At 48.2% G+C, this 17,063-nt stretch overlaps 2 protein-coding genes across 3 annotated transcripts; one reads left to right on the forward strand and one right to left on the reverse strand.

Moving 5' to 3' along the window:
* The first annotated feature begins 2,377 nt into the window (after window positions 1–2,377).
* LOC124683994 (FT-interacting protein 7) lies at window positions 2,378–4,962 on the forward strand. Its single transcript, XM_047218406.1, has 2 exons — window positions 2,378–2,453; window positions 2,549–4,962. The coding sequence occupies exon 2, from the start codon at window positions 2,638–2,640 to the stop codon at window positions 4,960–4,962; it is 2,325 nt and encodes a 774-aa protein (XP_047074362.1). The 5' UTR covers window positions 2,378–2,453; window positions 2,549–2,637.
* A 7,839-nt stretch (window positions 4,963–12,801) lies between these two features.
* Window positions 12,802–16,091, reverse strand: LOC124683995 (FT-interacting protein 1-like). Of its 2 annotated transcripts, none has more exons than XM_047218407.1 (2): window positions 15,549–16,091; window positions 12,802–15,404 (listed from the first exon to the last, which is right to left on the reverse strand). In XM_047218407.1, the coding sequence occupies exon 2, from the start codon at window positions 15,350–15,352 to the stop codon at window positions 12,902–12,904; it is 2,451 nt and encodes an 816-aa protein (XP_047074363.1). In that variant the 5' UTR covers window positions 15,353–15,404; window positions 15,549–16,091; the 3' UTR covers window positions 12,802–12,901. The 2 variants fall into 2 exon arrangements, with proteins under 2 accessions (XP_047074363.1, XP_047074364.1); XM_047218408.1 differs by having other exon boundaries at window positions 12,802–15,407.
* Window positions 16,092–17,063: the final 972 nt, after the last annotated feature.

Raw genomic sequence — 17,063 nt, forward strand, 5'->3', positions numbered from 1 at the left:
GGCGAGAAAAGGAAAAAGGACGCGGTACGTTTGCGATGTGCCCCCTAGGAGTTCACATATTTGTTCTGCGACGTCTTTTTATTTTTGAGAAACTGCTATACCTTTTTGTCCATATGACTCGTGGCTGATTCACATGTCTAGATGCATTTTTCCATCTGTTCATTCGTTTTAGAAATAAATAATATAGGCCGGATAGAACAACTTTTTTTATTTTAAAACATGGGGCAAAGCATTGCCCTTTCAATTAATTAAGATGGATTTTTAGCAACAAATTAATGATGCATTACTATAGTATTAAAACGTTTATCAACGGGAAAATGATCCATTCCTTTGCTATTTACGTTGTTAGGTAGATGAGACTCCATGTGAATGGCCGTTAGGATGACAATTCGATTTAAAGTTCACCCATCCCAGCGAAATTACCGTTAAGTGAGGATTCGAACCTGGATGTGCTGGCTACGCATTCGCTAGCCCTGAGTTAGCACTCAATTCTAACATTCTCATATTATTATTATAACAACAAGGCTCTACTCTCCTGGTATTTATTGACTCACACGTTTTGCTACCGCGATAACCCAAAGTTTTGCCTCTTAATTGTTTGGTCTTTGCAAGTATAACAGAACACAGTGTGCTTGTTGTTCAAGACAAGGGCATTACAACTCGTTCCAAAGCTCCCATATGATGATGCTGGTAAGAGAAGCTAGGTCTTTTCGCTTCGTCATTGTTTTGCTTACATTGTGTGTAATTGATCATGATAAACCGGTTTCTCTCGCCGGCTATAAATGGTTGGCCATGGTTTTTGTAATTGCTTACATCGGACAACATTTTGAGTTGACTCCTTTGCTTGTTTGATTTAAATAACTTCCAAACAAAATGTATTCGGAGTATTTCCAAATTTATTGCTTTACTTTCTATATGTTTTTAACAGCTTCTTTGCATTATATTTATCAAAATTCTCTATTGAATTAAAGAATTTTGAGATGTTATTTCCACCATACGGTACAATCACATAACGTTTTTGTGGCACTACATAATACTGCATATTTCCCAATTATTGTGTTTGTGGAATCAGAGAAGTTAGAAGGACATTAGGTGATAATGTAGTAGTATATATATGTACTACTTTTACATACTAGCTTTATATGCGTGACGATCGTAGCAATTTGGAATCTGTAAGCTACAATGTCATCTTTGCATAATTTTTCCTATTCTTGCAAATATTTTGAAACAAGGATTTCAAAACTTAGAGCTTACCATTTTCCATCCAATGGTGGAACTTAGTTTGAATTTAACACAAATATAACATGATATCTTGAGAAGAAACAGTTCGGTATCCACCATTTTTTCTGTCAAAATTTAAACCAGGTTATTTCTAATAAACGTTTACTCTTTTTTGCTTGCACAGATAAGCATTTAGATTACTTGGATCTCGGCTGGCTGCTGCTCACCGAGCCTCAGAAGAAGACAATGTAGATAGAGGTGGCACGACACTCAACACCAGCCCATATCTACATATTCCAAACAGACCAAGGTTCCCATTGCAAAAGCAGCAAGCAGAGCGAGGCTTTTGCGTCTCGGCCGCCTCCGCTCCACTCCACTCCACGCCACTCTCTCTGACCTCTGTCTGCTCCTCCTTTGATTTTTAGCTAGCAAGAAAAACCCTGCCGCAGAAATTTGCTGTCTTCCACCACCACCGCCGCCGCCGAAGCCTCCAGGTCCTCCTCCGGCCCTCCCCATGATCCGCTGAAATTATTGGCCCCCTTTCTACATTGCTGGGAAAGAATAGCTGAGTCTTTCCTTTGCGCCTTCCAGTTTGATCTGCTCCCTCTTGCCTCGCCGTGCTCTACATCTGCCGCCGCCGCTGTACATTACCGTCGCCGTCGCCGCCTCGACCCCCCGCCCCGCACGCGTCGCCGCCATCGCCATTCTTCCTCCCCGGCCAGTCGTTTTCAGGTACGAGGTCGTTTTTATATCCAGATTTCAGGTGCGCTCCTGCACAACCGGCACGCCATCTAGATCCGCACCTGCTTGATACTGTTTTCATTTTTTTTTTGTTCTTTTGGTTCCTCTCTGTAGCTGTCTTGTAGATCTATTTTCCTTCCCTTTACTGATTTTCCTTTTTTAAATGCACTGTTCTAGTTCTCCTTGGACCGGTAGGTAAGCATTCTTCATGGCCCGAAATCTAAACTGGCTAAGCTGTTCTTCATGCCAAGAACTGACATGCAGTCGCAGCGTTTTCTGAAGCGTAGCTGCTGCACTTCGTAGAATAGGGCTTAGAATATCTCGTTTTACTACACGACATGATAGTATCCTCAATTCAGTTGCTATACTTGTTGCAGATATTATTTTCCAAGAATGGTGATGTAGATGCTCATCCCCACTGGGCGAGATGAAGGAATGTTCAGTAGAATGTTCAGTCGAAAGCAATCTTACCTGAATTGTTGATTGCAAAGGTACCAACTCCCTCTTCTTTGTTTACACCAGCCAGTGGTTTTGTTCCTTGCAACACCTATTTAAAGCATGTGCTTATTTTTTAATTACTTTGCAGCTATTCTGGTGTATCAGTCGCTGTTGGCTCTACCCGTTTCCTTTCCCAAACCTGACTAGTAGTTGCTTGGTTGAAGACTGTCATTCAAGATGATGCAGAGGCCGTTCCGTCCGGAGGAGTACTCCTTGAAGGAGACGACTCCTCACCTTGGTGGGACAGCTATGGGTGACAAGCACACCACCACATATGACCTTGTTGAGCAGATGCAGTACCTTTATGTTCGAGTGGTGAAAGCAAAGGAACTTCCAAGCAAGGACATCACTGGAAGCTGTGACCCGTATGTGGAGGTGAAGCTTGGGAATTATAAGGGCACAACTCGGCACTTCGAGAAGAAGACCAATCCTGAGTGGAACCAGGTGTTTGCCTTCTCAAAGGAGCGCATTCAGGCATCAGTAGTGGAGATCATTGTCAAGGATAAAGACTTCGTTAAGGATGACTACATTGGACGGGTTCTGTTTGACCTGAATGAGGTCCCAAAGCGAGTGCCGCCTGACAGCCCGTTGGCTCCACAGTGGTATCGTTTGGAAGAACGGAATGGGCACAAGGTGAAGGGAGAGTTGATGTTGGCTGTTTGGATGGGTACTCAAGCAGATGAGGCATTTCCTGAAGCATGGCACTCTGATGCAGCGTCAATCCCTGGTGATGGCCTAGCAAGCATCAGATCAAAAGTTTATCTTACTCCAAAGCTTTGGTATCTGCGTGTCAATGTGATTGAAGCACAAGATCTTATACCAAATGACAAGACCAGGTTCCCTGAGGTTTATGTCAAAGCAATGCTAGGAAACCAAGCTCTTAGAACTCGGGTGTCACCGAGCAGGACTCTGAACCCAATGTGGAATGAGGACTTGATGTTTGTTGCAGCTGAGCCGTTCGAGGAACACCTGATTTTGAGTGTAGAAGACAGGATTGCCCCAGGGAAGGATGATGTAATTGGGAGAACTGTCATTTCACTGCAGCATGTACCTCGGAGGATGGATTACAAGATGCTGAATAGCCAATGGTATAATCTTGAGAAACATATTATTGTGGATGGCGAACAGAAGAAGGAGACCAAGTTCTCAAGCAGGATCCACTTAAGAGTTTGTCTAGAAGGTGGATATCATGTCTTGGATGAATCGACACATTACAGCAGTGATCTAAGGCCAACTGCAAAACAGCTGTGGAAACAGAACATTGGGGTCCTTGAGCTGGGTATCTTGACAGCACAGGGTCTGCTACCTATGAAGACGAAGGATGGGCGTGGCACAACTGACCCTTACTGTGTTGCCAAGTATGGCCAAAAATGGGTACGTACAAGGACTATCATTGATAGTTTCACTCCCAAGTGGAATGAACAATACACTTGGGAGGTGCACGATCCATGCACCGTGATCACTATTGGTGTATTTGACAATTGCCACTTGAATGGTGGGGAAAAGGCCAATGGTGCCCGCGATACCAGAATTGGGAAGGTCCGCATCCGCCTCTCAACGTTAGAAACTGATCGAGTGTATACTCACTCATACCCTCTGATTGTCTTGACACCTGGTGGCGTTAAGAAAATGGGTGAGGTACAGCTTGCTGTCCGGTTCACATGCTCATCACTGATCAACATGATGCATCTGTATTCACAGCCCTTGCTGCCCAAGATGCACTACATACACCCATTGTCCGTGATTCAGGTCGACAACCTAAGGCGCCAAGCCACCAACATTGTCTCAACAAGGCTGAGCCGTGCAGAACCGCCTCTGCGGAAAGAAATTGTGGAGTACATGCTGGATGTGGATTCTCACATGTGGAGCATGAGAAAGAGCAAGGCAAACTTCTTCCGTATCATGGGCGTGTTGAGCCCTCTGATTGCGGTGGCTAGATGGTTCGATCAGATCTGCCACTGGAGGAATCCACTGACGACTATACTGATCCACATCCTCTTTGTGATCTTGGTCTTATATCCTGAGCTGATACTGCCTACAATCTTTCTCTACCTGTTCCTGATTGGAGTGTGGTATTACCGGTGGCGTCCGAGGCAGCCTCCGCACATGGACACTCGCCTCTCACATGCGGAGACCGCCCATCCTGATGAGCTTGATGAAGAGTTTGATACCTTCCCTACATGTCGTGCACCCGACATAGTAAGGATGCGGTATGACCGCCTCAGGAGCGTCGCTGGGAGGATCCAGACTGTTGTTGGTGATCTCGCAACACAGGGAGAAAGGCTGCAGTCTCTGCTGAGCTGGAGAGACCCGAGAGCCACAGCACTGTTCGTGACCTTCTGCTTCATTGCTGCAATCGTCCTGTATGTCACACCGTTCCGTGTCGTGGTGTTCCTTGCAGGCCTGTACACCCTGAGACACCCAAGGTTCCGCCACAGGATGCCGTCTGTCCCTCTGAACTTCTTCAGGAGACTGCCAGCAAGGACTGATAGCATGCTGTAAGGTGCAGCCGTATCTTTGCTCTGCGGTCTGATGCCTTCATTTCGGTGCATCTATGCTGGGCATGTACTAGTTGCAGCTCAGATGACGATGAGCTCGAAGCTCATCTGCCCCTCAAAAAGATGAACTGCTACCTATGTCGTTTTTCGTAGTTATTCAGTTGCATGGCTGTATGGCCTCGGACCGTTTTAAACCTTCCTGTTAATGGCTGAAACTTATGATGTGTGACTAGTTATTATGCATGTATGCATTGTCTTTTAGCACTTGTGAACCTGCATTTCCTGTTATCTGCTCCAGCACTGCTCAAATTGCAAGAGTTATCACTGCCCGAATGTTTTTCCTCACTTGATGAACTGTCGCAACATTTCCTTGGGACAACCGGAATGATTAGCTGCTGAGTGATCGAATCCTGAACTGAAAATCCATGAGAACAATTTGCTGTCATTTAACCTGATTTGGGATACTGTAATCTGTAACAAAAAAACTCAATCTTGCAGAGTTACCCGAGTACGTGGCTTATGCGTGCGTGGTGCCTGAAGAGAATTGTTTCCCCTTTTATAAGCTCTCACCAGCTTCTGCTGTGCTCTTCGTATATGCAGTTCTCAACTGAAGGGAATTTCTGAATTGCACACAGTAAATTATGTCACACACGGAAACTTGAGACCATCTTCCAATACTTCTATTTCTATGGACAATAAAGAAAAATACCTGGCAGTTCGAGAAAACTATGGCCATCTTCCAAGATTTCTATTTCTCCCATCCCGGCTTATTCTCATCCATCTTCTTCACCCAATCAAAAAGAAGGATCCATTCTGCCGCAGTACGATTCCCAGCAGGTGTCCAAACGGGTAGAGCAGGAAATATCTATATCTAATGAATTTGCCGTCGCTAGCTTTTATACTTTCCGGAGAGATAGATCTAGTGAGGGCATCTCCAACCGGGCGATCCATCCCGCGCCCGCGCGTCCGGATGGGTCTAAACGGACAAAAACGCGGCCCAGCGCGCGGACCCATCCCTAAAACGGATGGCCGCGGCGTCCGGGACGACCCAAACCCGGCCCAAATCTTGGACGAGTTTGCGTGGCCGCGGACGCGAAAGGCTGGTCGCTCGCGTCCTCCCCTTGTCCGCCCCTGGCCCGCCTGTCTGCCTCCCAAAACAGAAACACTCCACTGTACTCCCAAAACCTAGAGATGGCCGACGAAGTGACTGCCGCCGCCACCGCCACCACCGCCACCATCCGAGAGGACGCACTGCCCGCGGCCGTTGCCGCTCCTGCCGTCGAGGCGGCTCCTGAACTGGACGCTCCGGTGGTCGTGGAGCCCGGGCCGCCGACGAAGAAGGCGAAGCCCGACCTCACCGCGGAGCAGAGGGCGATGGAGAGCAAGAAGCGGGGGGTGCGGCGCAGGGTGTGTGATCTGCGGAAGAAGAACGCCGCCGCCGAGGAGGAGCGGGTGCGGGCAGCGGAGCAGCTCCTCGAACTCCAAACGCTCGCGAAGACCACGCTCCTTCAAGAGCAGCAGGCGCAGGCCATGCTCTTTTACGGCCACGCAACGCTCGGCCAGCACATGATCATCCCCGGCACCGGTGCGGCCTCGGGGGGGAGCTCGTCCTCGTCCGTGACCCGGCCCTTTCCTCCAAGGTCAACTGCCCCACCGACTGCCCCGTTTGGGCACGAAATGGGGGCGCATTCAGGGCGGCAGGCGTACCAGTCACGGGATGGGTCACCGGAGGTGGGCGAGTCCATGACGGGGCCGTCACCTTCGTCCATTGACCTGAACCGTGCGCCGGCGAACTCCAAAGGCCCCAAGAACCTGGAAGCAGCTGCGATGGCCGGTGCACGCAACCTGTTCGACGATATGTCGGCCGCGCGCGCGCAGTCACCGTCCACCGTGCAGGCCCCTCCGTCTTTCGCGCAGACAATGCCGACGACCCTGCCATATCCTTCGACACAGCAGGTTCCCCAGCCACCTCCCATTGACACACAGGAGGGCACAACTGCCGGTCCCGGCAGCATAAACATCGCGGAGGAGCCGTTGTTCGGTGAGGCCCTCACACAAGCCGCAGCTGCACAAGCTCGAGCCCGCCGGGTAAGCAAACGAACCGGCAACTACACGGAGAAGGAGGACAAGGTGCTCGTCGATGGATGGTTGACCATCGGGCAAGATACGTTGACGGGTGCCGAGCAGAAGGGGACCGCATTCTGGCGCCGGATCTATGAATACTTCCATGAACATCGCAAATATGGACAGGAGGCATTTGAGAGCGACCACAGCGAAATATCGCTCCAAAAGAGGTGGGGAGCAATTCAAACGGAATGCAACAAGTTCCAGGCGGCGTATGATCACGCGAAGCGGGTCCCCGTTAGTGGCATGGGTGTGAAGGACTTGGTATGATTCTTAACCTCAACTTATTCATCCGATGTTTGCACATCTGTTTATCGTTGTTGTCTCACTTTGCTCTAGGTGTGGCGAGCTTTGGAATTCTACAAAGTCAACAATGGAGAGAAGACCTTTGCCTTCCCTCATTGTTGGAAGGAACTCCACGGCACCCCCAAGTTCCAGGAGGGGTACGAGGGGTACATGGCGACCTTGACTGGCAACAATCCCGCCAAAGATGCCACTGTCATTGACCTTGATGGTGGGCAGCCTTGCGGTAGCTCCGCTTCTCGTGCAAGTCGTCCACGTGGCCACAAGTCAACGAAAGCCGACATGAAGCGTGATGCTTCGTCCATGCTATTGTACGGCACTTTGAAGGATATGCATGCGGACAGAGAGGTGTCCACGGACAAGAGGGATGAGAGGAGGCGCCGGGAGAAAGAAGAGGACAGGAAGAAATTCTTTGATGTCCAGCAGAAGAAGCTTGAGATTGAAGAGGTCAAGGCCAAGACCAAAGCTAAAGAACTTGAGCTCAAAGAGAGAGAACTTGAGCTCATAGCAATGGCAAGGGCCAAAGAGGTGGAGCTGAAGGCGAAGGAAGTTGAGCTCAAACGCCAAGCCGAGGACAACCTCATCATGAACGCCGACTTGACCAACATGAGCGAGGCAAAGAGAGCTTGGTTCGAGAAGAGACAGAAGGAGATCCTCGAGCGCCCAATTTGAGTTAGACAATCTCAATTGTAATTTTTATATTTTTTCTCAAACTATGGCACATTTTATTTGATTTATCATGGTACATTTGATAATATTTTATGCTATTTGATAATATTTTATGTTTATTATATATTCTTCTATGTTTACGAGATATTATTCTATATTTGTTAGACATTGTTTATAAGGATCTGTGGCCAGAGGACCTATTTTCCAAAGAAATAGGCCAAATGGCCAAATGGGTGGCCACTGCGTTGGGCGCAGCGTGCGACCCAAACGGACGCGCGGACGCGGGGCTCCGTCTGCGCGTCCGCTCGGGTACGCAAACTGCCCAAAACGGACGGCCCAGCGCGTCCGTTTGGGTCGCCCGGTTGGAGATGCCCTGATACCTGGGAGTACATGCATGGGCGGAGACAGGATGAGAATTAAGAGGGGAAAAAATGTGCTTATTGAAGAAAAAATATGTTTTAAGTGGGAGCAAAGCTCTGTTTAAGCTAGACTTTACAAAGAGATTACAAATTTAAGTGGGGGCAGCTGCCCCCTTGCCAATAGGCTAGATCCGCCCATGAGTACATGTGGGAGGTTGGGAAGACTTGGGTGCCCTAATTTTGTCAGCGCCGCCCCAAATGGGAGGCGTGATTACTCTCCACAGCCATCACTAGATTTATCTCTCAAGAATTTCTTCCTCCAAAAGGCGCATGACTTGAAATCAAGTCTACAAAAGCAACAAGACCTAAAATAAATCACGAGAAATCCAAGGAGAAACAGAAGTACCAACAAGAGAGAATTAAAAGATCGAATGGTAGTCAAGATTCGGTAATTGAAGCCGTAACAACAACAAAAACTTCTGTGTGGATCAAAAGAAGGAAAATTATATAGAGCTAACGTGAAAATTTTACTCTCACAGTGAAAATATCCCGAACTGTTGGATTTTACATTGTACGGTGGATGACATTTAAAACAAAACTGACACGTGGCAAGTCGCTAGGGCCCATAACTTTTCTTTTACCTAACAACTTCGCTATGAGGCCATTCACAATACTCCCTCCATCCCAGTTCATAGGACTTGCACGTATTTCTAGGTTGTTAATTTAGCCAACATAATATCATTTGTATAATATAAAAATTATATCATTAGAAAGTAGAGCATCTAAGCTTTCTAATGATATATATTTTGTAATATATATGTTGCATTATCATCGTCAAATTTACGACCTAGGAATACGCGTAAGCCCTGTGATGTGACTGGGACGGAGGGAGTAGGGAGTTTCTTAGCACGGTTTTATAGGAGCAATTAAAATTTAAGAGACTACTACTCCAATTAGGTGTTATCTCTACATTTAATGATTCTTGTGATATGTACGTGTGAGTGAGTTGGCCATTTTTTTTGCCTATGACTTAGCTAAGATACACCAACACTCTCTTTCCTCATTAACTATAGTGCCACATAGGCATTTTACCTATGATACTGTGCTAAGAGACCATCATTGTGAAAGGCCTGAGAGCCATGTCGTCACGCCATGAGTCCAAGAAGTTCAATTCAGTTCAATCCCGTTTTCAAGATCCGGTCCAGTGTTTGGGGATGGATTGGTCCATGCCCACATTCATAGTAGATGAGTATGCCACCTATGATTGATTACGACAATTATGATATGTAATGGACAGTTCTGCAAATGATTCTATTGACTCGATTACCCTTGGGAACATCTAAGACATTGTGGGTTTTACACGAGTAAGCCTAGCAAGGAGAAAGATCACGATCAATGGATCTATGGAATGATCCAGTAGATAGAAAAAGACACCGAATTAAAGAATTAAGTATCAAATGGGGGTTTCGAACACAATCAAGCATGGCGAGCAATCCCTTCCAAAGTTGTGATACGAAAAACCCTCTTCCGTATAGCAAGATACGAAAGGAAAAATATCCACTTTTGAATCCATCTTTTCCCTAGTTGAACCACCTGTTTTAACCAATGTTCATATTGAAACAGTAATCCAGTCTCTTTCTCAGTTCTGTGCAATGGTGACCGCATGGAAAGTTTCAAGCCATCCAGTGGCAGCTACACATCTATAGGAAGGGTGATCCAATCTATCCCTATCTCTTTCTGTTGGCAGCAAAGAACCTTTCGTGCCTCTTAAAACATAGAAACGATTCATCAACACTTCCAGGTATTTTGGTTGCACCGTTAGCTCCGTCGGTGAATCACCTTCTCTTTGTAGACAACCTTGTTGTTTATATTAATCAAATTAACATATTTTTTTAGAAAGAAGGCCTTTTTCCATTTTAGCAAAATTCCTTCTATTTCTGCCTGCTTAAGATATTCATCATTCTAGTACAATTGTTGCAATAGAATGTAGAATTAGTATTAAGAATAGCTTAGTTTTGGTGCAAATGTCATATAAAAAAGGCATTCCCCTATATAATGTTAGATGTACTGCAAAAAGGTCAAGTTAAAAAAACAGTAGGCAAATTGTTTTAATTGTCTATGCTATCATTCTTATGGAAGCTTTTAAGCCTGTTGTCAAGATGCTGTTGCCTCCTGTTTCTCAACTGGAATTCCAATAATGAAAGGATAAGAACAATTAGAAGAATAGGTTTAGCCATTCAGCAGAAGTATTTCTAAATAGAATATGTAAATGAAATGGTTTTCCACTGGTGGAGATAAACCTTTTCGGGAAGGTAAGATCACTGTCTCTACTCTTATCTCTTGTCGAGCTTTCCATAAGATCAAGTATTGGTTGGAATCCTAAAAGGGCTAGGTCCTAAGGTACAAGTTTTCGCTTCTACTTTCACCAATCATGTATCCCAAATAGACCAACTTGTTTTGAGCAGAAGAACATTTAGATTTATTCACCTTTAGATGATGTTGGTTCTAAGGTTTGTAAAAAAGGACCGTTCGCCGGTCAGGGGCTATCTTGTAGGCCGTTTTTAATTATACTACACAATTACTCCTTTCACAATAGAAAAGAAAAAGAAGGCTAGGGTTTCATAACTGAATCCAAATGGGGATCAGGTTTAGCAGATATTGTGGTAATGTCAAAAGATAGGAATTAGTTCACAACCCAAAATAGTAAGGATTAGGCTCGGGAACAACTTATCTAACATTGGATGCAAAGGAAGAAAGCAAAGACGTGTCCCAAAGAGAAGCTGAAAGGAACTTGATCACTCGGAGGAGATTTCTTTTCTTGCATATGTAAATAAAACCTCATCGTTATGATCAAATTATGAATCAAATAAAATCTCTGACTAGGGATGCAGGCGGACGCCCATCAGGCATCGAGGCATGTCCGCCTCATCAATTCATTCTCTAATTACCTACTCATATAATCACTAGTCTTTAACCAATTTGTTCCATGCACTAATCAGACGGGCTGTCCGCCACGTCCGTAGGATTGTTCGCCTGCATCCCCCGATGGAGCGAACGGCTGCGCCTGTTTCCCATCCCAAAAGTATTGTTGTTGTGGAAATAGCTAATCCCACTCGTGATCCTGCCAAGTCCTACATGGTAACAGATTGGCAAAGTCAATAAAGTTCATGCAAATAGCCATGTCAACATCTTAGAGAAGAGGAGAAGTGATTCATGCATTTGACATCATAATTTAAAAGGTAAATTAGATTTTTTTTTATCAAGAACTTATGTTCCTATTGTAAATTGCACAGGATGACGGTTGTATGGAAATGGAGCGACAATCAGGCTTGTTCTTGACTTCACAAAAATACAAGAACAATACATCACGAGTTTGTGTGAATGGTGATTAGCAACCACAAGGGTAGTGCTCACAAGGGCCCACACACGTGTGATGGAAATTTGCTTTAGAGGCAATAATAATATAGTATTATTTATATTTTTTATAATTAACTTTATAGTTCTATGATATAATTGTATTAGCTCCAGATATCATGATATTGAAGGAAAATCTAATTACATGTACGAAACTATAAACACCAAATAGATATCCCGTCTCGCCTCTAAGAGTAGATTGTATATTATTGATATTAAAACAGTGCATGCGGCCCTGGTGATTTTAAACGCCGAGTCACGTGGCTAATCTCCGTCCTCTCGCTGACCTGGCAAATAAAAGCCCTCCAGTGTGCTGAGTCAAGAGCAGATGGTGAGCTAGAGCTTCCAGGGAGCCGTATTTGAGGATATTATAAACTTAGTATTCCTGTACATTTTTTTTAAATCTTGCATGGGTGTTTTCCAAATGCTTCAATTGGTACACACTTTGCTGCAAACACACACGCCAGATGCTACAGTGATTCTGGACGTCTTCTTTAAATTTTGCCCGAACGATCCAATGTTTTCTTGGACAGCAGTAAAATGTCTCGCTCTCATGTGCATAAATTTGTTGACCTTTTATCTTGGAGTTTTTTCCGGGATGGATGGGTAATAATATGCTGCATACTTTTTTTTGATACATAGGTGTTTCAAAATGTTGTGGTGTTTTTTACAGTTTTAATCCACGGCAAATAAAAACGCTGCAATGATGCTGCGATATAACAAAATATTTGCTGCGTGGGTAGGATACGGTATGCAGCAAGGCACCAACAATGTAAAACCAGTACACTTGTGTTTCGTGTAATATTCATGTGAGGTCCATGCATGTTGTTTCCTTACATATTCATTTCAAAAGCTTGAAGCAACCAGTTATTGTCATTCCCTAGACAAAAATAGTTACAACTTACAAGAGTACATTCTAAATCTCAAGTGTCCAAACTTAACGGGTAATTCACTCTGTCTCATGCATAAAAATGGAGGAAAACACTTCCTTTTATGTGGAAAAAAAATCAGGACTCTGAACTCTATCCCGATCGAAGACGAACAAGCGGGGCATTGTATCTCACTCGGAGTCGATCAGAGCATGCTGTCTGCCCGCGACGGCAGCCGGCGGAAGAAGTTGCTAGGCACTGCTGGCAGCTTGCTGCGGAACCGCGGGTGCCGGAGCAGGAAGAGCCCGGCGACGAGCGCCACCACCCGGAACGGCGTGACGTAGAGCACCACCGCGGCGATGAGGCAGAAGAAGACGAAGACGCACGTGGCCCTGGGGTCGCGCCAGCTGAGCAGCGACTGCAGCCTCTCCCCCTGCGTGGCCATGTCGCCGACCACCGTCTGTATCCTTCCGGCCACGCTCCGCAGCCGGTCGTAGCGCATGTACACCACGTCCTGCTGCCTCGACGTCGGGAACGTGTCGAACTCCTCGTCGAGCTCGTCGGGGTGCACGGCCTCGGCCCACGACATCTTGGTGTCCATGTGCGGCGGGTGGCGCGGGCGGCGGCGGTAGTTCCAGAGCCCGATGAAGAACATGTAGAGGAAGACGGTGGGGAGGATGAGCTCCGGGTACCAGATGAGGATGAGGAGGAGCACGTGCACCAGCGCCGTGGTGGCCACGTTCTTCCAGAGGCACACGTCGGCGAACCACCGCGCGCCGGCGGCCGCGCCGGAGAAGAGCGACATGGCGCGGAAGAAGTTGGCCTTGCTGCGCCGCATGCTCCACATGTGAGACTCCACGTCCAGCATGTACTCCACCACCTCCCGCCGCAGCGGCGGCTCCGCGCGGCCCAGCCGCGCCGCCACGATGCCCATCGCCTGGTACCGGAGCGCGTCCAGCTGCGTCACCGTGAACGGGTGCAGGTAGTGCATCCTGGGGAGCAGCGGCTGCGTGTAGAGGTGCACCATGTTCATCATCGACAGGCAGGTGAACCGCACGGCGAGGCGGAGCTCGCCCATCTTCTTCACCCCCGACGGCGTCAGCAGGATCAGCGGGTACGCGTGCGTGTACACGCGGTCGGTTTCAAGGGTCGAGAGGCGGATGCGGATCTTGCCGATGCGTGCGTCCCTCGCCGGAGGGGCTCCGCCGCCGCCGCCGCCGTTGTTGTTGTTTCCGTTGCCGCTGTTGCCGAGGTGGCAGTTGTCGAAGACGCCGATGGTGATGACGGTACTCGGGTCGAACACCTCCCACGTGTACTGCTCGTTCCACGTCGGGCTGGAAGTGCCGATCATGGTGCGCGTGCGCACCCACTTCTGGCCGTACTTTGCGACGCAGTAGGCGTCGGTGCTGCCGCGTCCGTCGCGGTTCTTCATGGGCTGCAGGCCGGCGGCGCTGAGGATGCCGACCTCGAGCACGCCGACGGGCGGCTTCCAGAGCTGCCGCGCCGTGGGGCGGGTGTCGCTGATGTACATGGTGGACTCGTCCATGACGTGGTAGGCGCCCTCGAGGCAGGCACGGAGGTGGACGCGGCTAGCGAACCGGAGCTCCCGCCGAGTCTCGCCCTCGATGGCAGTGGCGATGCCGAACTTCTCGAGGTCGAACCAGCGCGACTGCACGAAGGGGCGGTGGTCGAGACGCTTCTCGAAGAGCGTGAGCGGGAGCTGGACGCGGCCGAGGAGGTCGTCCTTGCGAGGGGACACGCGGTCTTCCACCGTCATGACGAGCTGCTCCTCGAACGGCTCGGCGACGACGAAGACCAGGTCCTCGTTCCAGCGCGGGTTGAGCGTGGCGGCGGGGACGACGGAGGTCTTGAGGATCTGGTTCCCGACCTGGGCCTTGACGAACACCTCGGGGGCGCGGCCACGGGACTGCGGCTGCACGTCCTGCGCCTCGATGACGTTGACGCGGAGGTACCATAGCTTGGGCGAGACGTAGGCCTTGGAGCGCACGCTGGCGACGCCCTCGCCGCGCACGGTGGCGGCGTCGGAGTGCCAGGCCTCCGGGAAGGCCTCGTCGGCCTGGGTGCCGATCCAGACGGCGAGCATGAGCTCCCCGCGGATCTTGTACCCGCCGACGTCGCCGCGGCGCTCCTCGAGGCGGTACCACTGGGGCGCGAGCGGGCTGTCGGGGGGCACGCGGGTGGGCACCTCGCCGAGGTCGAAGACGACGCGGCCGACGTAGTCGTCGCGGCCGATCATGTCGCGGTCCTTGAGGTAGACCTCGAGGGCGTTGGACTGGACGCGGGACTTGGAGAAGGCGAAGACCTGATCCCACTCCGGGTTGGCGCGGCGGTCGTAGTGCTTGGTGGTGCCCTTGTAGTTGCCCAGCTTCACCTCCACGTACGGGTCCATGGCCGCGCCGGTGAGGGGGTTCGGGGGAAGGTCCTTGGCCTTCACCACGCGCACGTACAGGAAGAACATCTGCTCCACCAGGTCGTACGTGCTCGACGGCTTGTCCATGCCCAGCCACCCTGCGATGCCGCCGCCGACGGCGGGGCGCGCCGGCCCCGCCGCGCCTTTCGGCCATTGCTCCCCGAGCAGCGGGTTCGTGTCTTTGAGCTGGAAGTCCTCGTGGTGCGCGTCCTGGTTCCCGCCCATCGTCGTCGATCACCTCTCTCGATATCAAGCACGCGCCAAGTAAAGTTTAAACCTGCTATTCCCCATCACAAGGAACAAAGTGACAAGATCAGAACTTAACATCACACACATTTCAGATCGAAAAGAACACCATATATGAAACAAACTACACATTAACAATATTTCACAATTGATCGATCATCTTTGATCCACTCACCCAAATCTTTCAAGAGGAAAGCAGCAACTTCAGGTCGATTAGAGCTTGCACGTCAGGAACAGTGGCATGTAGCATTCAAATTGCAAGAATAAAGGGAACCTGACGCGCGAGCTCGGCATATATGCAGCAGCAAGAAACTACTAGCGCCAAGCAGAAAGCTTGCGTTACAACGCCACCTGGGCCTCGCGAATACATGCACGAAGCCACCAAGACACGGGCTAGCACTAGCAGAGCAGCTTTTGGTCAGGCCAATGAATGGCGCGCGGCCTAGCTGTGAGAGGGGATCCGGGAAGCCTCGCCGGCAAGCAAAGCGACGGCCGGCGGAAACCCCGGCGAGAAGAAAGGTATACACAAGATGTCTCGATCTGCACTGAGCCGCTGATCTAGCTAAGCTAGCTGAAACTGTCAGTATGTGTGTGTGTGTGTACAGATGCAGCTTAATTTGCCTTCGTGGCTTTGTGTGATCGATGCATGAGCCAAGTTCTTTCAGGCAGAAGCTAAACCTTTCTAGCCATGGGAAATTAGCAGAGATCGAACGAGGGATCAAAGGGGGAAAGGTGATTAAAAGTTGTACGAGCGCTAAGTAAAGATCGATATCTCTCCCACACGGCGAATCGAATCGATTCTTTGGTTTGTGGCATGGGCTTTGTTTATGCGGTTTCTCTCTTCACCGATCGATCTTGTGAACGCTTTTGTATAGTATGTGTGAGCGAACTTTTGTACAGTACGTATATGTACGTGTGCGCAATCAGTGACCACATGCCACGGTAATTTCCAGCTTTGTGATGCCGTGCCCGGTGCACTCATAGAGTAGTATAAACAAATCAAAGCCACAGAAAAAAAATGTTCAAAAGAGCTATATATGCACCGATGGGACCCTGAAATGCTCCGCAAGGCAACTACAAATTTCCCAGACAAATATATACATCATATCGAACAAAGTGTTTTCATAATAGTTTTACTGCGAAAACATGAATACAATGTATTACACACTCACACCATATTCAAATGATCATATGTGCTAATATTATTTATGATATAAATTAACAATGACTCCCAAAAGACATTGAACTCCGACTGTCGACGACAAAAGTTGAAATATCCAAATGCACCCATAAAGACACTCTAAAAGATAGAAAAGAAAGATGGATTAGTAAATCATATGAACATACCTTCAAAATATACTCATCTTGATTCATGAGGCAAATAAATATACCGAGACAGTACCAATGATATTCTAATTAGCCCTAGATCTACGAGGTAAATGTTTTCTCCTCTTCTTCATGCCTTGAAACCATTGAGCAATAACACAACCATCAAGTTGGCTAAATAGACCCCACTTAGTATAACATATCATCGCGTCACTGAGCCGTTCATTCTTGAGCTTGTTATGCAATTTGGACTTGATGATCTTCATTGCCCAATAAGCTCTCTCAACTAATATATGTGGTTGAGACCGACAATATTAATTAAGGCCAACTCAGTAAGCTTGTAGATCAATGTGAAGACCAAATG

This window comes from Lolium rigidum, chromosome 1 (assembly GCF_022539505.1).
Source record: "Lolium rigidum isolate FL_2022 chromosome 1, APGP_CSIRO_Lrig_0.1, whole genome shotgun sequence".
In the NCBI taxonomy this organism is placed as follows: domain Eukaryota; kingdom Viridiplantae; phylum Streptophyta; class Magnoliopsida; order Poales; family Poaceae; genus Lolium; species Lolium rigidum.